This window comes from Camelina sativa, chromosome 4 (assembly GCF_030686135.1).
Source record: "Camelina sativa cultivar CO46 ecotype springtype chromosome 4, ASM3068613v1".
NCBI classification, from domain to species: Eukaryota; Viridiplantae; Streptophyta; class Magnoliopsida; order Brassicales; family Brassicaceae; genus Camelina; species Camelina sativa.
Genome location: NC_141883.1, coordinates 30,400,287 through 30,421,215, shown reverse-complemented (window position 1 = coordinate 30,421,215; position 20,929 = coordinate 30,400,287). Strand labels below are relative to the sequence as shown.

Here is a 20,929-nt window from a genome sequence, read left to right as displayed (position 1 = left end):
AAATAGCCCTAAGGCATTGAAGTATGGGTTTTGTAGAAATATATATACTATTAGCAGCTTAACTAACAGTATGGACTGTAGGTTAACCAAAAAAAGTTAGAAGTTGTTTTAAGTCAGTTGCTAATAATGGCTAAATTGACACACATGCATATATTAACACACATTTTCAACTTAACGTTGAACCTTGCCATTTGCAAATCAAATACAAGTGCTGGCTAACATTGGTAGCAAAAATTGCTAACATGTAAGTTTTGGTAGCCAAAAATGCTAACATGTATATAACGGTTATAACCACAACTTGATGGCCGACCTCTTTTTGTTGTTGTTGGTAGCCATAGAAATAAGAACACGTAGCTAAATACGAACGAACGAAAACTCTTTCTTATTCGATAGCTAAAGATAATAGCAATGCGCAAAAATATCTAGCACTGACACGTGGAAATTTGGATTCTTATTGGTCGAGAGATCTATAAAACGATACTATTGGAGGTTAGAGGTTTCTCATCTCACTTTCTCCATCTACAAACTCTTCCTTTTATTTATTACCTTCTAGAAAACATTTTTGAAAGAGATCTCTCATGGCGATGTCTTTCTCAGGAGCTGTTCTCAGTGGCATGGGTTCTTCTTTCCACAGCGTAGGAACCAAGCAGAGCAGCGTTGGTGCCGTCGGATTTGGCCGAAAGAGTGAACTTGTCGTCGTTGCTCAGCGCAAGAAGTCGTTGGTGTACGCCGTTAAAGGTGACGGCAACATCCTCGATGACATCAACGACGCCACGTGAGTCTATATTACATCTTTTAATATATAGTTTTCCTCGTGACTAATTTAGTCTATCTAGATTACTCAAAAACTCTCAGGTATATTTATGTACTCCACATGAATTGTTTTCTTTCTTTTGGTTAATTCCATCATATTAGTTTGATAAACAGATAAAGAATCACCAAACGTAATATAATGGTCTTTGTTGAGGATTGAGTTTTATCCACTGAGCCGGTTTTGATCTTTGGCTGCCATTTGAAATACGATCTACTTTTATAAAAATGAACTTTACTTTAATAAGTCTATGATAAAAGTAAATATTTATCTTCGAAAATATATTGTAAAAGATATTTGTGAGTAGTCTTTAAAAACAAACGACTCAAATTCATGACCAAATAAATAGTATATTTTTGATATACATTATGTTTTAAGACCGCTGGTCAGTAATGAATGTTAATTAATATATGTATGTGTAGAAAGAAAGCTTCAGATTTCATGACGGAAAAGACAAAGGAAGCTTTGGTGGATGGTGAGAAAGCAAAAGACTACGTTGTTGAGAAAACCATTGAAGCCAATGAGACGGCGACGGAGGAAGCTAAGAAAGCGTTTGATTATGTGACTGAGAAAGGCAAAGAAGCCGGAAACAAGACGGCTGAGTTCGTAGAGGGTAAAGCAGGAGAGGCTAAGGATGCCATAAAGTAATTAGGCCCTGATTTAACCACTCTTAATTATGTTACAATAAGATCAGTGTGTACGTGTTAATTTTTGTTTTTCACCATTTGAAAATTGATATGAAGATCTGTTAATTACTCCAAAATAGCTCATTAAATTCTTATCATATACATGATTAAAAAAGAAACTACGTACTTATAGTACCATGGTATTTCCAAGGATAATTAACCCTAGCTAATGCAGAATTAGTTTAGAATATAACATTTTATCGATTTTACTCTCTTGAGTAATAATATTTAATTAACAAATTCATTGTTCTAAAAATTATACAATCACATCACATAAGACCTTGATAATAATAATAATAAACCACTAATTATCTAACAATAGTTCTTACAAATTATCACTTATTTTAGTTCTTGAAATTTATGTCATAAAGCTCCTTGCCTCGAAATCAATTAGCCTAAATAGATTTTATCTCTGGAATGCTCTCCATAACTAACTTAACGGGAAAACTCTTCTACAAACCCATATGATAATAAGAAACTGATGACTGTGAAACTGATGACTGTTACGAGTTACGACAACCCCTAATACTATAGCCTGTAAAATATCAAAACACCTAAAACAGCACAAATTGTTATATATCCATCTCTTCAGTACAAATCTCATAGGTGTAAGGGGAAAATACATACTCTCTCCCTCTCTCTCTCTGTGAATGTAGAAGAAAAACAAAATAGTCAAAAGTTATGACCAAAAAAAAAAAAAAAACATTGGCAGCTTAGTCCCAAGCACTTGGAGTTTCTCCGCCATATCCACCACTTGGAGCACCGCCATATCCCCCACCATAGCCTCCTCCGCCGTAGCCACCTCCACCACCGTAGTAATCATTACCGCCTCCTCCTCTACTGTAAGACCCTTCCCTTCTAAAGTCACGACCACCAAACCGACCACCAGACCGTCGATTCTTACCACCACCAAAAGAGGAGCGTGATGCATACCGAGTGAGCCACGCAGGGACTTCCTGGTTAGCTTCTTGCATCAGCTCAGAGAGCGGTCTGGCTAGTGAGGTGTTGCCATCGTTGAAGAAGGCAGTTGCCAATCCTGATTTGCCAGCACGTCCTGTTCGTCCAATGCGGTGGACATAGTCATCAATGTCATTTGGTAGATCAAAGTTGACCACATGAGCCACGTGAGGAATGTCAAGCCCACGTGCTGCTACATCTGTTGCAACCAAAATTGGTGTTCTCCCACTCTTGAAGGCCTTCAGTGCCACTTCTCTTTCCTTCAATGCATACATAGCAACACAATAACTTAGTCAGATACACTAGTTCCTAATTGATAATGATGACCAAAAAGTTAATTTCAACAGATTCCTTCAGATTTTGACTTTTGTTATAGGTTTAGTTGCAATGAACTATATTCCTACACGAGATCTTCTTTTTGGTCTCAATACTGAATTGGTACGACTGGATTATGATGTCCACATTAAAACACAAGATTTTAAGCTTTAAATTTAATAACAAACCTGCTGTGTTCGGTCACCGTGAATGGAGGTTGCTGGAAACCCGTTGATGCAAAGCCAATTTTCCAAAGAGTCAGCTCCCCTCTTCGTCTCCACAAAAACTAAGGTCAGGGCTTGCTGTAATTATGGAGAGAACACAATCATCAAGAACTAGAAGTATGACAGAGCATGTCGAAATATGTAAAATATCATGAACTAAACAAAAGACGATTCCTTCCAAAGGAAAGAGGAGTATCAGTTTTACCTTGCCTTGGATGCCATTCTCTCTTTGAGCATGAAGCAGGTCCATGAGATGACTTCTCTTGTCAGAGTCAAGGACAAACTCAACCCTTTGGACAATTAAATCAGTACTTGAACCCACTCTACCCACAGCCAAAAATATATAATTTGCTAAGAAATCAGCTGCAAGTCTCTGCAAAAGAAACAAATATGTCAATCTATTTAAACTTGCAAATGATTTTATGCAAACGTAGCAACATTCTTGTAACAAATATTATGCAGCTTTAATCACACAGGAAACATAAGCATGAAACTTGATCAATCTAAAGCTTGCCATCAAAGTTTCACCATCATCCATTAACGCAAGTGGTATTGTAATCCTCTGATATATAGAACTATCAGCAACATGTCAGTTAAATGGCAATGGCCATCATTTCATGAAACAGATGTATAGGCTAGCTAGCATCACAACAGAACTGGAATTCATGTAATTAGCTTAAAACCAGAAAGACTCTCTCAGAATTTCTGCAGAACAACCATGTCTATCGTCGTCATTATATACAGTTTCAGTTTATATTAGACAATTTCTCTTTCCCCTTTTTTAGAGAACCACAGGAATTTATCTGGACAGAGAAGGGGCTTAAGACTGAAGCCCAATACAGAAAAATGTAACTAGCAGTAAGATGAAAGGAAAAAATATGGAACACAAGAATCACACACATGTCAAAGAATGGGTAATAAGAGCGAGAGTGATAAAGTTCGCAAATTATTATATTTCAACCAACGAGAAGGTGAACAAGAAAAAGTGATTACAGAAACAAGTAAACTAACCTGAATCTCTCTTGGAAAAGTAGCACTAAACAACAACGTCTGTCTAATTCCACGTGGAGGCATATCCATTTGTTCAACAATCTTTCTAATTTGCGGTTCAAAACCCATGTCCAGCATCCTATCGGCCTCATCAAGAGCTAAAAATCTAATCATCTGCATAGAGACTCTAGCTCTCTCCAGTAAATCATTTAGTCGACCAGGAGTTGCCACAAGAATATCAACCCCCCTCTCAAGTTCCCTGAGCTGCACAAACAACAAGACACGAGATTAACATGCTGAAGTTTGAAAACAGAATTAACACATACAGTGAAAGACGCATGAAGCAAAAACTCAGAAGTCAAAAGCTGAAACAAAAACAAAACTATATCTAAAATAAAAACTATTTGCACATTAAAAATACCTGCTGGTTAATAGGTGTTCCTCCATATGCAACAACAACCTTCACACCAGTTTGGTAGGAGAACTTTTTAGCCTCATCATGTATCTGCAAAAATATCACAGAATAATAGATTAGAAACTAACTTCTACGGTGTACCAAAGCGAATGGAATCTTGACATTGGGAAGAGAACTCCAACCTGACTTGCCAACTCCCTGGTTGGTGAGAGAATGACTGCAAGGGGGTAAACTGTGCGTGAACCACGGGGTCTCTGCACATGCTGATCCTTCATGATTCCACTAATAATTGGAAAGCAAAAAGCAGCAGTCTTCCCAGAGCCAGTCTGAGCACAAGCCATCAAATCCCTGCCTTGAAGCAATATAGGGATGGCATGACGCTGTACAGGTGTTGGCTTAACATATTTGCATCTACGGATGTTTAGATTCAAGGCCTCCCCAAGATCAATCTCAGCGAATGTGTTAACAGGAGGAGGCACATTATCCCCACTGGTCTCAATCGGAATATCTTCATAAGCATCAAAATTAATAACGGTATTATCCTGCTCAGTAAAAGCTGGTTCTGGTTCAGAATCATCATTCTCAAAAGGGTTAACTTCACGTTCCCTACGATCCCAGCCTCCGCTTCTGTTGTTCCAACCACCACCTCCTCGTCCACCATAGCCATAGCCAGGACGACCAGCATCAGCCCTATAACCACCACCACCACCAGCAGAACCAGCACTAGCACCAGGAGGAGCCCATCGAGACCCAGAAGGTGGACCACCAAAACCTACACGATCGTTAGCTGGTAATGGAGCAGCAACAGGGTCAGAAGTTGGTTGCCTGTTTCTTAGATGTGGAGGAACATAAGCAGGTCGAGAAGGATGAGAATTCTGATTAGATGACCCAGAATTAGCGTTCTCTGAGTCAGCCACATCAGCCCATGATGCACTCATAATAAAAAAAAAAAACGTAAAAACTAGCTTGCAAATCCCCAGCAAAACGAAACCTTTGTTTTTTTTTTACTCTTAATCAAAATCTTCAATAGAAGAACGAACTCCTGGAAAGAAAAAACAAAAATTCACAAGTAATCAGAAGCAGCTATGAACAGCTTTAAATAAGCGAGCGAATCCACAGAATAATAAACAACAAACACAAAGACGAATTGAAAAGTCTAGTCATGAGCATATATTCAAACGAATATAACAAAAACACAAATGCCAAGAGAATCACGCAAAGAGGAGAGAACCAACCCTAGCTTACAGGCTCGAATTCAAATATTGCGAAAACCCCAGAGAGAGAGAGAGAGAGAGAGAGATAGATTGAAGAAGATTCAACGAAATCAACGATAAACCCTAGAATTCCTTTTTGATAAATTTACCTTTTTTTTTTGTTTTTGGGATCGGACAGAGATAAATTAGAGAGAGAGAGAGAGATACGTAATGAACGAACGATGCCTATTTGCGTACAGAGCGATAGAATCAAATTCACAGAGAAAAATAGATTTTTTTTTTTTTTTTTTGACTTTGGTTCTTGTTTCGTCCTCTTCTTTATCAGACAAACAAAACAAAAAAATTTAAGCTCAAAGATTGCGTCCCGTTTTTATCAAATCTTACGTATATATATAGGATTCAGTTTCCAACTTGCGTGTCGGTTTGGTTGTTTTCTTCTGGATTGTATGTCGGCGACTTACTTTTTGGACTCTCTCGGCATTTTTTTAAAATTAAAAAAAAAAAACCGAAAATTAAACTGAACTGTTGGATTAATCTTCAGATAAAGTACTAGAATGAATGTTTTAGTGTGTGGTCGTTGTGCCACCACCACCAAATTCAAATATGCATGTTAGTAAACAAAAACAAAATTCATCAATAACAAAATGTACATCTTGTACTAATTGAATATCAAATTAGTATAGTTGTCATTTATAAGGTGACATAATTACTCTTTATTGCAATATTATATAAGATGATAAAGAAAGATTTTGAAATTTATAAAGCCTGTGAAGATTTTTTTCCGATTAAAACTAAAGTAATGGATACATAAACCAAAGCAGTTCAAAGTAATTTTTTTTTCTTTCTAATTTTCTTAAACATTGACATATTTCAAGTAAGAAAGCATTGCTTATAAACTCACTTCTTCTCTTATTCCATTTGGCCAAAATATCTGCCTGCGATCGTGATGAGCATATTTGCCATGGTGATGACTTGTTCGTCTACAACCTCCAACGCACGAAGACTCGCACACTTCCTCACAAGAGCCCTGAGACAAGCACAAGTATCTGCATCCAAAGGAGTGTCCACTGATGCACATAATGCTAATACCCATTTGCAGTCACTACTCTTCAATTCGCTCTCCTTCTCAACCAAACATATCTGCTTTCTCAGCTTTGATACCCGTGTCACTGAGTCCATTCCCTCTATCTCTGAAACCACCACCCCACCAAGTGACTCATCACTCTCTGTGTTGAGACGCTTTTTGAATATCTCCATAAGCACCTCATCTAAAGACTGACTCGACGATATTACCTCATCCTCGCATGTGTTGTCAGTTTGCAATAAAGCCTGTTAAAAAAACTCATAGCACTTTCATATCTTATGGTCCACTCAGAGAAACCCTGATAGTATACAAGTTAGAAGGAAACTTTACCAGGCGAAGGTGTGAAAAGTCGGAAAGCAACAAGTCCTCCCATTCCTTCACTGGCAAAAGGTGCTCTGGGCATTTGCTGATTTCAGGAATTTGTGGCATGTAAACACTCTGCTCTTTCTGTATGTACTTGCTTCCATCGATCTCGGCTACTTTTACGTTTGGAATTCGCTTTGCCTCCCACCTACAATGCGGAAACAACTTATCCATATGTATGCCAAAATGCAGATACACAGAAAGATTGAAACAGAGTGACAAATATATACCTGACTCGTCTTAAATATTCAAGCCCATCTTCTGGTGGTCCAGAATCAAAATCAGGTTCTCCATCCACCGCAAACGCAGGCCTCAAAATGCTATTGTAATCGTCATTATCTTCAGTCTCTTTCACAACAGAATCTTCTTCAAGAGTCACGTCTTCTTTGGTGCCTAAATTTTCTCATGAAGAAAAAAAGGTCAAATTTGCTTTCTGAGTGTGATTGGGTAGTAACAAATACGATACTGCATAGAAACAGAAAAGAAATAGGGCCATTGAAAAGATTTAGCTTTGGAAGTTTTTGATTTTATTAAAGTTGTACGAACATGTACAATTTTGAACCTAAACTCATAGCCATACACACTTTGAACCTAAGAACCTCTTTATACCCCTTTTACAATCTGAACCAAAGAATCTATATACAGAAAGAATGTATTGTGTCTTAGAAAAGGGGGCATTGGTGAACAAAGGACTGTGACAGAATTATGAAACAAAGGACTTTTGACAGATTTCTGCAGCTCAATGCACAAAGATATTCACACGGTTTCGTCTTGGTACAGCCGATACGGGACCTGTGGAAAAGAAAACAAAAGGCCCCTATCAAAACGACATTTTACTGGAAGTGGGAGAGAATGGATACAAGAAGAACAGATCTGGAAGGTAAGAGCTCTAGACCAGAAATAACAGACATCCAACTCGTCAAAAAGGCTAGAGGGCAATTAAACACATTTCAACGGCTTATATAGGGAAGAACCTTAGACTCGACTGAATTTGTCTTTGATGACCATTTGAGTAAGAAAACAGTAGCAAAGAAAAACCCATTTGAGTATTCAGGTATAGCTTAAGGTAATCTAAAGTTGGAGTGACATACTTTACTTAGACCTAAAGTTTTTTTCAACATGTTCAACTAACAACAGGCAACAACACAAAATGCAGCAGATTAGATAAAAAAAATAGAGTAGTAAGTAGAGGGTTACCGAGGATACTGATGCCACTCTTTGAACTCTTGTAATTCTTCAAATAAACTAAACCTTCGTACTCAGTCACCAGCTCAGGTAGGAGCCTAGCATACATGTCACTCCACAGTTTCTTCTGATCCGCAATGTGGGCATACCTCATCGACTCCATTTGCTTCCTAGAGTACATAATGCGCGACTGCTTCCCATTCAAATCTCCACGGTTAAGAAAGTCAGAAACTTTAGATGAAGCATTTCCCTTTTCAATTGGTTTCTCCCCTGCAACCTTCTTATGCTTTCTTGGTGCATCCTTATCAGTTCCTGGTCTTTTAGGATGATCTTTACCTTTCTTGTAGAAAGGAACAACATCAAACAACGCAGTATCATCAACCAAATCGATATTCACAGATCTCCCAACAAAAGCATTATCCTTAACCCTCACTCTTTCCACCTTCTCATGCTTTTCTTTAGATCCCTTCCCATTCTTCTCGATCTTATGAATCTCAGAAGCCCTAGCGAGCGTGTCCACATCAACCTTCTTGTTAAAAATTGTCCCACCTTCGATTTCAGCCAACGATCTTCTCTTCTCAGCCTCCAAAAGCATCTGAACATCAGAATCTTGTCCCTTCTTCTTCTTCTCAAAGTTCAAACTTTCTTTCACATCAGAGATCGAAACGACGCACCCATCAGTCTCAACAACATCTTCTATCTTGCGCACATCATCTCCAAATTGATCGCTTTTTGTAGAAATCTCAGATACTTCCTTACTCTGTTTCAGTTCCTCGCCAACCTTATTCTCTTCAAGAAACGTTGAACCAGTTTCATCGACTCCAGGACACTCCACATCCATCGCCTCGGTTACCTCAAGACTCGTTTCGGAGAAAGAAACTTCAATAGAATCCGAATGGATGATTTCATCATCTTTCTCGGAAAGAGAAGTAAAAGGCGAAGACTTTACTTGCTTCTTTGGGCTTATCATCTCTTCAACAGAGTCTTCGTTCTTTACTAGCGGTAAAGAATCGATCTTTAGCGAGTCTTCTGCAGATTCATCCCGAGTAATCGAAGTTTTCTCCGACCCAATACATTCACCGGAATCAATCGTCGTCATCACGGAGAGCCGAAGAGAGAGAGAGAGCAGAGCAAGTGTGAAAGAGAGAGAGAGAGAGAGAGAGAGAGAGAGAGATGAAGCGTTGGCAAAAGGAAGCAAAACCCTCGTCTCACGAATGATTAAATAAGCGAGAAACCGGTTTAGATAAACCGGATAATTTCATTCTCAAACCGGTTACGGTTATTGAATTAATCAAATAAAAGGGGTATTACGGTAATATTATCATAGAAAAGAACTCGAAAGCTACAAACCACTCGCTTCTCACCCTCACGCGCCATCTCAAATTCGATCTTCTTTCACTGCACACAAAGCGAAGAGACAGAGAAGCCATAGAGAGAGAGAGAGAGAGGGAAGAGAGAAAAAGTGGGGGAAAAAGCGAAGAAGACGCAGATTCCATTCAATTTAGGGTTAGGGCTTCCCCTAATTTGGAAACCTAGTCCTGTTTCCGGATCGGACGAAACGAGAGAACGAAGTTAACGAGAATGGGCGCGAATTCTATTCCCGTGGATGCAACCATTGATCTCGATGAGCAGATCTCGCAGCTCATGCAGTGCAAGCCTCTCTCCGAGCAACAGGTGCCTGTAACTTTCTCCTTTGACGTTTTCTCCACTTTGGACTTGGGTTGTATCGATGATTGGATCTGATTTTTATTTATTTTTTATGTTTCGGAGTCGAAAGTTTTTATTTATTTATTATTCCTCTGTGTTTGAGGTTTCTTCGGGTATGGGATTAGCAGATTTGATTTGGAGAGTTTCGATTATCATTTGAAATGAACATCTTTCGGAAAAAAATGTTAGATCTTGGCGTTTGTGTATAATCTCACGGATGTTCATTTTCACCGCAGTTTTATCGGTTGGAGAAATTGGTTTTGCTTGCTTCTAATGGTTTGATGATGAGTGTTAGCTGCATCGGATTCTTAATATCTAAGCTCGTGTTTTTATGTGCCTGGTAATGTGATTTGATGTAGATGATAAGAGTTTTATCTTTTTCTCATTACTAGCTTTTAGATTAGTGGGAAATGGTAGAAATGTTAAAGGGAAACAGTTTTTTTTTTCTGGTGTGAAAGATATTGCAACTCAGTAACGGACCAATACTAGTAGCTGATATCAAGGATCAATACTTGTAGGGCGTTTTTTTTTTCTGTTACTGCTTTTCCTGTTTGCTTCGTGTGTCAAGTTGAGTTCTGTTAGTGTATTTCCAAGTCATGTTTTTTATATAGGGTTTAATTACTGGTTATCCTGCATCTCCTTAGTAAGTTAAAGTGGTGAACGTCATATGAAGTATTGTGTTATTTTTCTTTAGGTTAGAGCATTATGTGAGAAAGCCAAGGAGATCTTAATGGATGAAAGCAACGTTCAGGTTAGTTCTTGGTCTTGCATATTTCTTTGGTTGAGTAATTCTTTCACCATACTTGGTGATTATATTTTCAGTGTGGTAGATTGTGCTACTAGCCATGAATTTAATTAACTCTTTCTGTTCCTGTTTGCAGCCTGTGAAAAGCCCTGTGACAATCTGCGGTGATATTCATGGACAGTTCCATGATCTTGCTGAGCTTTTCCGTATAGGAGGAATGGTAACATTTATAAAATTTACTGAGAATCATAATAGAAGTTAGGTGTATTTTCAGGCTTCCGTTTGTGCATTTTGGTTCTGGTACTGATTTTTGTTTGACCGTGTATCTCTACAAATCTTACAATATATTCCTTTTTCTCTTTTTGCAGTGCCCTGATACCAATTATCTGTTTATGGGAGACTATGTGGACCGTGGTTATTATTCTGTTGAAACTGTAACGGTACGAGAATTATATATTCAGACTTCCTTTTCTTTTCTCGTTAATGAGTAGGCTGATTAATTGGCCTTTTATATTGGTAAATATATATACTGGTTGCATGATGGATTGTTTTTTTACAATGTGAATATTTTGGGTCTGAATTTGAAGTATGCTAATACAATTTCTCGTTTTTATTCTGTTTCAAGCTGTTAGTCGCCTTAAAGATGCGATATCCTCAGCGAATCACTATTCTTAGAGGAAATCATGAAAGCCGTCAGGTAAAGTAATGCTTTATGTTTTTATTACTCTGTTCCCACTTGTAAACCCCCACCTTCTGATGTTAGATACAGTACTACATTGTGTCTCCATTCATTGTCCATCGTTTAGATCTTGGTTAATATACATTTTTCCTTATAAACAGTTGGTTCTGTCTACAACATACGTTTTGTTTGTTGGTTTATACTTTTCTATCATCCTACTCTTATATCTGACACAGGCTTTTCTTCTTGTCTTCCGTCTGGCAGATTACTCAGGTTTATGGATTTTATGATGAATGTCTGCGAAAGTGAGTCTTCTGGAAAAAAACCCTTATTTTGTAGATGCTGTCAATTGCATGCAAGTAATTCATTTGTATCATTAGCATTACTCTTGTGTTTATTTTCGCTGTTGCTATCTTTTGTGTGTGTGTGTTTTAGTCTGTCCTGTTTCTGTTAATCTTTCAGGCTTCCGATTGCTTGCGTCTAATACTGGTTATATATATATATATATATTGTATTATCTTACTCATTGAAGTTTGCTGATATAGGTATGGCAATGCAAATGTTTGGAAAATCTTTACAGACCTCTTCGACTATTTCCCGCTGACAGCCTTGGTTAGTACCTATCATATCTCAGACCTTTCTTCTACTTTTTTGTTGGTGGGGTTCACATAAGTCTATCTTAGTCCCCTGGTCATGTAATATAGATGAACTGTTCCTTGTCTTGTCATGGTGTATTATTTGAACTAAAGTATTGGCTTTGTACTGTGCTGTCGTATTTCTTTTGCTAGTGTCACAGCAATTGCAAGACGTTAGTATTCTGAAAACAGAATGGAAGATTACATGTATGAGTTATCTGACTAAACAGATAGTGTTTTCTACACAAATTTATGGGTTACATCAAATCATTGTGTTATTCCATTACAGGTTGAGTCAGAAATATTTTGTCTTCATGGTGGATTATCTCCATCTATCGAGACCCTTGACAACATAAGGAATTTTGATCGAGTTCAAGAAGTGCCCCATGAAGGGCCGATGTGTGACTTATTATGGTCTGACCCCGATGACCGATGTGGTTGGGGCATCTCTCCCCGTGGTGCCGGATATACCTTTGGTCAGGTAATTACAAGTCTTATGGCTCTGAAACGGTCCTGACTCTCTCTCTTTTTTTAAAGCAAGTGTCTAATTGACTTTTATCATTTTTTTCATTTCTTTCACTAGGATATATCCGAACAATTCAATCACACAAACAGCTTAAAGCTGATTGCCCGAGCTCATCAGTTGGTTATGGATGGATACAACTGGGCTCACGTAAGAATGCAACTATAAACCCTTCTTTTGCATAGCTTTGCAAGGCTTAAGATTTTTTGCTCACTTTAGTTGTCTTCCCTATCAAACAGGAGCAAAAGGTGGTTACTATATTCAGTGCTCCAAACTATTGTTACCGTTGTGGGAACATGGCCTCGATTCTTGAGGTCGACGACTGCAGGAACCACACCTTCATTCAGGTCTTTCCCCAAAACCCACATGTCGTGACTGTAATAAAATTCGTGTAGAAGAATGATCAAAGCTAACTTAAGTGTATAAAAATGTGATTGCAGTTCGAACCAGCACCGAGGAGAGGAGAACCAGACGTTACCCGAAGGACACCAGACTACTTTCTGTGATCACTGGACACAGACTCATCTCAGTCAGCAGCTGCAGCCACCCACAAGTGAAAAGTCAGAGTTGGTAACAATCAAGATTCTCGTTTCTATGCGTTGTGCTCAGGTTGCTCTGTTTTAAAATTCAACTTAGTCCCACCACCGGAATATAATGTGTATTATAGGCGAAGAAGGATCTCTTATCTTCCTCTATAACCAAGAAAAAAAAAAGGAAAAGAAAAAAAGACACCCTTTATGGACATTGTTTGGTTGATGTTATTAGCTTCTTCTTCTTCTTCTGCATCCGAATGTGTTTTCATGTGAGAAATCTTCTAATTTTTATTTCACGTAATTTGTCCTTCAACTTCTCCGATTTTTAAAAGTTGTTCTGCTTATTTGTATTACAAAGCTTGATATAAGACCATCTCTAGTGATGCTTCGAATGCTTTCATTTTGAAGATGAAAATGAATATCCCATATATCTATTCTTCAATTGTGCTTCATTTTCATCTTCAAAATGAAGGATTGAATAGTGTATATCTTCATATTTGAAGGTACACTATTCTTTTGCAGAAAAAAAAACAGTACACTATTCATCTCTTCATATTTTTAAGGTGGTCCTTTTATTCACAAAATGGTCCTTGAAATTATAACTAGTTTTATTTTGTACCTAATATTACAAAATGGTCCAATTAATTTAAATTTTCATATTTTCATTTTCTCCAATCAGATTATTACGCAATAATAACTTATATTACATAGAAAACAAACAACATAGTCAATATAAAACTTAATACCACCATTAAAGTTAAAAAAACATATCATAGCATAAGTTAACAACTTAATAATCCTGCAATTGATGTTATGCAATGTGATTTTATTTATAATAATGTTTACATTATTGTATAATTTGTTGAACTATTTGCTTACTATAAAATAAATGGGTAAAATTTATAAATTTAGAAAGTTAAAAGTATTGTTTATAATTTAATGATAAAATAGAGATAGAATATACTTCAAATATTCTTTTTTAAATAGAAAATGAAGGAAGCCATTGGATCAACTAGTTCGACTATGAACCTTCTCTTGACTTACTATTTCTATTTGAAGTTTTGAACCCCACTGAAGGTTTGGTGGTACGCATGTCTATTGCCTCGAGTATCGGATAAGATTAGGCCTTCCACATAAAGTATAGAGCCGTAATACAGTCTAAATGCAGTTACAGAGTTGTAGCTCTTGGAACCAGAAGGTTAGGCAGTTACAGAGATGTAAAGCTAACGATTCTGCTAAGGAGATTGAGTAGAAGGGTGTGAAGGTCTTCGGACTCTTCTTTGTTATTATTCTTTGAATATATAATTGTATTGGTATATGTTTCTATCAATAATTGCATAGAACAAGAGAGAATTGATCTTATCAAAAACAATAAGAGATTTAAAAAAAAGAAGAAGTGAAAATGAAAGCCATACACGCAAGTCGTAACGTAACAACAATGAACAGTATAGTTCAGAGAAATGTGATCAGAGCTACATCTTCGGTATTTATCAAAAGAGAACGACAACCGCAGAACATCCTATTTGAAATCCACACGTTTTGTTGGCCATTGAAGGGTTGAGAAGAAACAAAACAAACCCAAAGACTATAAAACATTCAATAGTACGTATAACATGACGTGTTTTGCACCGAAGGCAATCATATATAAACTGTGCAAGCGACATTAAGGTGTCATGGACGTTTTTAGAATTATAAGAATTTCGTTTAAAAATGTGAGCCTCGTAATACCCACTATAGTCTATAGACAAAGTCGTAGACAGCGGTTCTTTGGTGGTCAAGATTGCATGGATTGTGCTTGTGCGGTCCACTCCACGATCTTTTAGACAATTATTGATCGATATTGCAACTTTATATATTTTGTACATATCAAAACACTTTGATCAGTAACAATTGAAATTTTTGATAGTATCATGTAATTTGTATGTTCTAACGTCATTAAATATACATACACAAGTGTGTTTTCTTCCCCCACCAAAGAAGCGTTTCCAATATTATTATTTTTGGCTATGTTTCCATTTTAGTTGTTTCTTAAAGACTAAATACTGTTTCTGATAACCTTTATAGGAGAACAATACCAAACACGCGTATAATTTTGGTGAAACACGTGAACCTTTTTTTGACAACAAATATTTTTTAAAAATCTTATTTGTTCTGATTTCCTTATTTTTAATAATAACATTTCCGATTATGACATAAGCTTATATAGTCAAGTTAATATATTTTCATATCTTTCCATTTCCATGATCATCTCAGATTTGTTCTTGATGATTTCTATATACTTTACCATTTTTTAAAATAGATTTGATTCCTTATCTTGATTTTATATATATATATATATATATATATATTTCTAGTAATAAACTTTCAAAAGAAAACATGTTTAACTCTGTAAAATAATAATTCGACACGTATAATATGTTACCAATTAGTGAATTTGAAATATGAGAACAATAGTGCATCCACGTCGTTTTCCAAGTTGGATTTCTATATTTATATATTATTATCAAAAAAAAGAAAGAAGTTAATAATTACATCTCTTTATAAATAAGAGAGACTACTTGTTAAAGTGGAAGAGGTCACAATCAGGCTTTTTGGCCGCTTCTGCTTGGACTCATATATCAACAAAAACCAAATTGAATCAGTAGAGAGAAAGAGAGAGAGTATATGATCTGACTTCTCCACCACCACGGGAAGAGAGAGAGAGAGAGAGAGATCCCGGTGACGAATCCAAACGACTTGTTGTGAGTGACGGAGCTGAAACTCGTCGACTAGTAGTAGTTAGTTAGCTGTCTCATCGGAGATCGGAATCTTCTTGGTTGGGAGTGCGAGCTTGTAGAAGGGGTGGAGAGATCAAGCGACGGATCGTGATAGGTTTTGCTGTATGTCAGTAGATTGTGTTGAAACTGATTTTGGTGGATTTGGAGAACTCGTGAACCCTATTCAATGGCCTCAGCTTCGAAAAAGACGACGGCATGTCCTCACCACCACGGTGGCTCTTCTTCTTCTTCGCCGCCTCCCAAACTCCTCTCCGCTGCGCCTGATTCCGTTTCTGGATGGTCCGACGGTGAGGATCAGCGCGCCTCTAAGGTTGCTTTGGAGTCCATAATCCGCCCTGTCGATTCGCTTCCTGATACTGCCAAGAAACCTGCTAACAAAGGTTAATCTTACGAGACGCTCTGCCTTTTGGGATTTGGATCTTGATCGTTTGATTTGATCATTGTTCTTATCTATTAGATCGTGATTTGTTTGAGTTGGTTGAGTTCTTGTTTCACTGGAATTTGTTGATGATGTTTTTACTTTCTTGTGAAATTGATGGCTTCTTTTTTTTTAACACTGAAAGAGGTTTAAACGTAGATCTAACTGTTGTGATTGTGGTTTCTTTGAAGCTGATTTCTGTTGTGATCACATTGTCCAATGCAGGCATTTCTGTGATGCCAAGAACTGAAACCAAGCACCCTTTGGATCCTCTATCTGCTGCAGAAATTTCAGTTGCTGTGGCTACTGTTCGCGCTGCTGGTGCCAACCCTGAGGTGCCGAAACCTTATATTCTTTTTCATCTTGCATGATTTATGGTGATAGCTTTGATAAACTATTTGGATTTTACTGAAACTGTTTGATATTTTATTTTTGTCAGGTTAGGGATGGCATGCGTTTCATTGAGGTGGCTTCAGTGGAACCAGATAAACATGTTGTGGCGCTTGCAGATGCTTACTTTTTCCCTCCGTTCCAGCCTTCACTCCTTCCAAGAACCAAATCTGGACCTGTCATTCCGATGAAGCTCCCTCCTAGGCGAGCGAGACTTGTTGTTTACAACCAAAAGTCCAATGAGACAAGTGTATGGATTGTGGAGTTGTCTGAAGTTCATGCTGTCACTCGGGGTGGCCATCACAGGGGAAAAGTTGTTTCCTCGGAAGTTATACCTGATGTTCAGCCACCCATGGTATGTTTATGGAATTGGATCTCTAAGTGAATTTTATATGCTACAGTAGTTTCCAGTTTCTCAGTTTAGATTCTCGTGATTTTAGGATGCGGCTGAATATGCTGAATGTGAAGCGATTGTCAAAGACTTCCCTCCGTTCATAGAGGCAATGAAGAGGAGAGGTATTGAAGACATGGATCTAGTGATGGTTGATCCCTGGTATGTTAACAACATCATGGATTCTACTGAAAGTTGTCAATTAAGGTGTACAATTTCCCTAAGTCTGCCTCTAAATGTATTGTGCAGGTGTGTGGGTTATCATAGCGAGGCTGACGCTCCTAGTCGTAGGCTTGCAAAGCCCCTTATATACTGTAGGACTGATAGTGATTCCCCTATGGAAAATGGCTATGCTCGTCCAGTTGAGGGAATTTATGTACTTGTAGACATGCAAAACATGGTGGTGATTGAGTTTGAAGACCGTAAGTTTGTGCCACTCCCCCCACCTGACCCTTTGAGGAATTATACCCCAGGTGAAAGTAGAGGGGGTGTTGACAGAAGTGATGTGAAGCCTCTCCAAATTATACAACCTGAAGGTCCAAGTTTTCGTGTTAGGGGTTACTTTGTCGAGTGGCAGAAGGTAGAATTCCATTAATAGCCTAATTGAAACCAAGTGATTATGCTTGAGCTTGTTTCTAAATTGGCTGAACATTTTGTTTGCAGTGGAACTTTCGAATTGGGTTCACTCCAAGAGAAGGTTTAGTCATACATTCGGTAGCATATGTTGATGGCAGTCGAGGTCGAAGGCCTGTTGCACACAGGCTAAGCTTTGTAGAGATGGTTGTGCCTTATGGCGATCCCAATGAGCCACATTACAGGAAAAATGCTTTTGATGCAGGGGAGGATGGTCTTGGAAAAAATGCACATTCGCTTAAGAAGGTTTGTAATCATTTTTTTTTTTCTTTTGTGGTTTGTGTGTGTTCTCATTCTCCAATTAGATCTCAGTTTGTGTTTAACAATTGGTTTTTATAGGGGTGTGACTGTCTGGGATCTATCAAGTATTTTGATGCCCATTTCACAAATTTCACTGGTGGAGTTGAAACTATTGAGAACTGTGTTTGCCTGCATGAAGAGGACCACGGAATCTTGTGGAAACATCAGGACTGGAGAACAGGATTAGCCGAAGTGCGAAGATCTAGGAGGCTAACTGTCTCTTTTCTATGTACTGTTGCTAACTACGAGTATGGGTTTTACTGGCACTTCTACCAGGTAAGTAGGAATGCGTGATTGTTCATTTCTAGAGTAAAGCAGATATTAGTCATATTTGCATATAATTTCTTTAGGGAAGACAAATGATATGTCCCTGCATGAGAATAAATCCTGAGTTTAGAACGACGGCTCACAACTTTTTAAGCCTTAACACTCTTGAACATTGATTTACAGCGCTGAATCCGAGTTTCATTTACTGATTTATGGTACCATCTTTTTAGATATCTGAAGACCAATATCATTTTATGTCTTCATTGTCTAACTGTAGGATGGGAAAATCGAAGCTGAAGTAAAACTTACTGGGATCCTGAGTTTAGGAGCGCTGCAGCCAGGAGAAACTCGAAAGTACGGTACTACTATTGCTCCTGGCTTGTATGCACCAGTCCATCAACATTTCTTTATCGCTCGCATGGATATGTCTGTTGACTGTAAACCTGGTGAAGCTTTTAATCAGGTACCTTTACTTTGCTGATCTTCTCTTCTTGTTGTTGTTAACTTACATATGTGGTTTATTTTCTCAGTTTTAGGAATGGCATTGGTAGCATATGAATTTTAGAAGTCCCTATAATTCTTGAAAATAAATCTTAGATACATGTTGCCAGGTGATTTTACTCAATAGTCAGCTTAATCCTCTTTTATCTGTAGGTAGTTGAGGTAAATGCTAGAGTTGACGAGCCTGGTGAGAACAATGTCCACAGCAATGCGTTTTATGCGGAGGAGAAGTTACTTAGATCAGAGGCAGAGGCAACGCGTGACTGTGACCCTTTTTCTGCTCGCCATTGGATTGTAAGCAATCCGAACCTTGCATGATCTCGTTTACTACTTATCATCTGAAAGCGTTAATTTATTGCATGTTTAACTTTCACATTTTCATATTGTCCATGCTCGTTCCTGTCTTTGTACCATCAAGACGGGAACCACTTATGATTCTTTCATCCTTGAATATCTACTAGTCTCATCCTCGAGTGAATTCGGGAGAAGAGATCACGTGACCATTCCTAAGTTTCAGTCATGTCCTTATATAGTCATACTTGAGTTGCATTACCAAAAACGCATCTCAGAGTTTCATTGAATATGATTTGTAGATGAAGTATAGATGGCATACTTATGCAAGATGTATATTCAACACAACTCATTGTAATGTGTTTTCAGGTAAGGAACACGAGGACTGTAAACAGAACGGGCCAATTAACGGGATACAAACTTGTTCCTGGTTCAAATTGTTTACCATTAGCTCGACCCGAGGCTAAGTTTCTAAGAAGAGCCGCTTTCCTGAAGCACAATCTCTGGGTTACCCGTTACTCCCCTGATGAGAAGTTTCCCGGAGGAGAATTCCCAAACCAAAACCCACGTGCTGGTGAAGGTCTTGCCACATGGGTGAAACAGAATCGCTCCTTGGAAGAATCTGACGTCGTTCTTTGGTATGTATCTTTCTTTCACTTAGCTGATTCACTTAAAAACTTCCTAGCTACCAAAATTTGTTATTTGAACGTGGAATTTTCATTTGACAGGTACGTGTTTGGGATTATACATGTTCCTAGACTTGAAGATTGGCCGGTTATGCCCGTCGAACATATTGGTTTCACGCTAATGGTTAGTCAGATCTTTTTTGTCTGTAACATTTAATCAAAAAAAAACTTAAATTATAAGACAAACAGTCACTTATAAAATGTTTTGGATTTTGGGTAAACACAGCCACATGGATTCTTCAACTGCTCACCGGCCATAGATGTGCCACCGAATCCATGCGAATTGGATACAAAGGACAGTGAAGTCAAAGAGGTTGTAGCACCGAAACCTCTTCAGACTGGTTTACTTTCAAAGCTATGAAGAAGACAGATTTTATTTCTCCTTTTCTTTAAATAAAATGGCTCAAATCAGTTTCGAATTTGGACCTTTCGTTTGTTTGGTGTGTGTTTGCAAGACTGAAAAACTTGTCATTGGAAATAATTTGGAATGTTATTCTTCTTTCACATTAATGTCGTTTATAAATAAAAAATAAGTTTGTCTGAGAAAATTTTAGGTGATGAAAGGTACATTATATCATCTTCCCGTTTTCGTGTTTTGGAATCGCGTATTCAAAAAAGCATTCTATAATTAGGCCCTTCTCTGTTAAGATGGATATCTCAATGGAGATGAAAAATGATGTTCGTCTTTGACCATTTATAGGAGCATTTAGATGAATCAGTTGGATTATTTTTATCAAATTCATCCAAAAATTATGAAAAATCTGGATGAGTCTGATCGGACCATTCAACTGCAGCTGGTTCAGCCAAATCTCAAAAATATCAAAAATACCCTCAACTGCAGATGCATTATCCAAATGAACCATTTTTTGCATTGTTGGTTGGATCATTTGACATTCAGATGAATCATTTCAATGAACTGTTTAAATGGATCAGTTGGATGGAAATACTAAATGGTCAAACTAACAGGACCTTAGTCTACAACGTTTTTATTTAGCTCAAATGCTATAATTTTAGTCTACAAAATATTTGTTTAGCTCAAACGCTATTGGAACTATTCCGTTGACATGCTGATAAAAAAAAGTCCTCGGTCGTTTTCTGACAAAATTTTCATAACTTTTGTCACATCCCACAACTTAGAGAGAAATTTAGAACTAAAATTTTAATTAATACAATATTTACAATAATACCATTGGCCTATTAAAACTAAGA

The 20,929-nt window shown here is 37.7% G+C and overlaps 5 protein-coding genes across 9 annotated transcripts; 3 read left to right on the top strand and 2 right to left on the bottom strand.

The window, feature by feature from the left end:
* The first annotated feature begins 503 nt into the window (after window positions 1–503).
* LOC104782763 (protein COLD-REGULATED 15B, chloroplastic) lies at window positions 504–1,574 on the top strand. The gene is made up of 2 exons (XM_010507780.3): window positions 504–775; window positions 1,234–1,574. The coding sequence occupies exons 1-2, from the start codon at window positions 579–581 to the stop codon at window positions 1,457–1,459; spliced, it is 423 nt and encodes a 140-aa protein (XP_010506082.1). The 5' UTR covers window positions 504–578; the 3' UTR covers window positions 1,460–1,574.
* A 466-nt stretch (window positions 1,575–2,040) lies between these two features.
* Window positions 2,041–6,045, bottom strand: LOC104782761 (DEAD-box ATP-dependent RNA helicase 37). 2 transcript variants are annotated; one of them, XM_010507779.3, is made up of 7 exons: window positions 5,762–6,045; window positions 4,581–5,440; window positions 4,405–4,488; window positions 4,005–4,247; window positions 3,199–3,366; window positions 2,958–3,071; window positions 2,041–2,714 (listed from the first exon to the last, which is right to left on the bottom strand). In XM_010507779.3, the coding sequence occupies exons 2-7, from the start codon at window positions 5,334–5,336 to the stop codon at window positions 2,211–2,213; spliced, it is 1,869 nt and encodes a 622-aa protein (XP_010506081.2). In that variant the 5' UTR covers window positions 5,337–5,440; window positions 5,762–6,045; the 3' UTR covers window positions 2,041–2,210. The 2 variants fall into 2 exon arrangements, with proteins under 2 accessions (XP_010506081.2, XP_010506080.2); XM_010507778.3 differs by having other exon boundaries at window positions 5,634–5,978.
* A 322-nt stretch (window positions 6,046–6,367) lies between these two features.
* On the bottom strand, window positions 6,368–9,916 carry LOC147946349 (uncharacterized). 2 transcript variants are annotated; one of them, XR_015597664.1, is made up of 4 exons: window positions 8,257–9,442; window positions 7,290–7,851; window positions 7,027–7,207; window positions 6,368–6,941 (listed from the first exon to the last, which is right to left on the bottom strand). XR_015597664.1 is itself a non-coding variant. In XM_087511850.1 (4 exons), exons 1-4 carry the CDS (start codon window positions 9,341–9,343, stop codon window positions 6,522–6,524), a joined length of 1,851 nt encoding a protein of 616 aa, XP_087367976.1. In that variant the 5' UTR covers window positions 9,344–9,916; the 3' UTR covers window positions 6,368–6,521. The 2 variants fall into 2 exon arrangements, 1 of the variants encoding a protein (XP_087367976.1); XM_087511850.1 differs by having other exon boundaries at window positions 7,290–7,452; window positions 8,257–9,916.
* LOC104782759 (serine/threonine-protein phosphatase PP2A-3 catalytic subunit) lies at window positions 9,657–13,379 on the top strand. Of its 2 annotated transcripts, XR_015597665.1 has the most exons (12): window positions 9,785–9,918; window positions 10,646–10,702; window positions 10,833–10,916; window positions 11,065–11,136; window positions 11,322–11,393; window positions 11,640–11,680; window positions 11,921–11,987; window positions 12,164–12,217; window positions 12,300–12,491; window positions 12,594–12,683; window positions 12,773–12,880; window positions 12,974–13,379. XR_015597665.1 is itself a non-coding variant. In XM_087511853.1 (11 exons), the coding sequence occupies exons 1-11, from the start codon at window positions 9,826–9,828 to the stop codon at window positions 13,037–13,039; spliced, it is 942 nt and encodes a 313-aa protein (XP_087367979.1). In that variant the 5' UTR covers window positions 9,657–9,825; the 3' UTR covers window positions 13,040–13,379. The 2 variants fall into 2 exon arrangements, 1 of the variants encoding a protein (XP_087367979.1); XM_087511853.1 differs by lacking the exon at window positions 12,164–12,217 and having other exon boundaries at window positions 9,657–9,918.
* Window positions 13,380–14,745: 1,366 nt separating this feature from the next.
* On the top strand, window positions 14,746–20,268 carry LOC104782758 (amine oxidase [copper-containing] zeta, peroxisomal). 2 transcript variants are annotated; one of them, XM_087511849.1, is made up of 12 exons: window positions 14,746–15,170; window positions 16,301–16,596; window positions 16,701–17,006; window positions 17,092–17,204; window positions 17,292–17,622; window positions 17,706–17,921; window positions 18,015–18,251; window positions 18,520–18,705; window positions 18,897–19,037; window positions 19,404–19,672; window positions 19,763–19,844; window positions 19,947–20,268. In XM_087511849.1, exons 2-12 carry the CDS (start codon window positions 16,351–16,353, stop codon window positions 20,079–20,081), a joined length of 2,262 nt encoding a protein of 753 aa, XP_087367975.1. In that variant the 5' UTR covers window positions 14,746–15,170; window positions 16,301–16,350; the 3' UTR covers window positions 20,082–20,268. The 2 variants fall into 2 exon arrangements, with proteins under 2 accessions (XP_087367975.1, XP_019100581.1); XM_019245036.2 differs by lacking the exon at window positions 14,746–15,170 and adding an exon at window positions 15,585–16,223 and having other exon boundaries at window positions 16,487–16,596.
* Window positions 20,269–20,929: the final 661 nt, after the last annotated feature.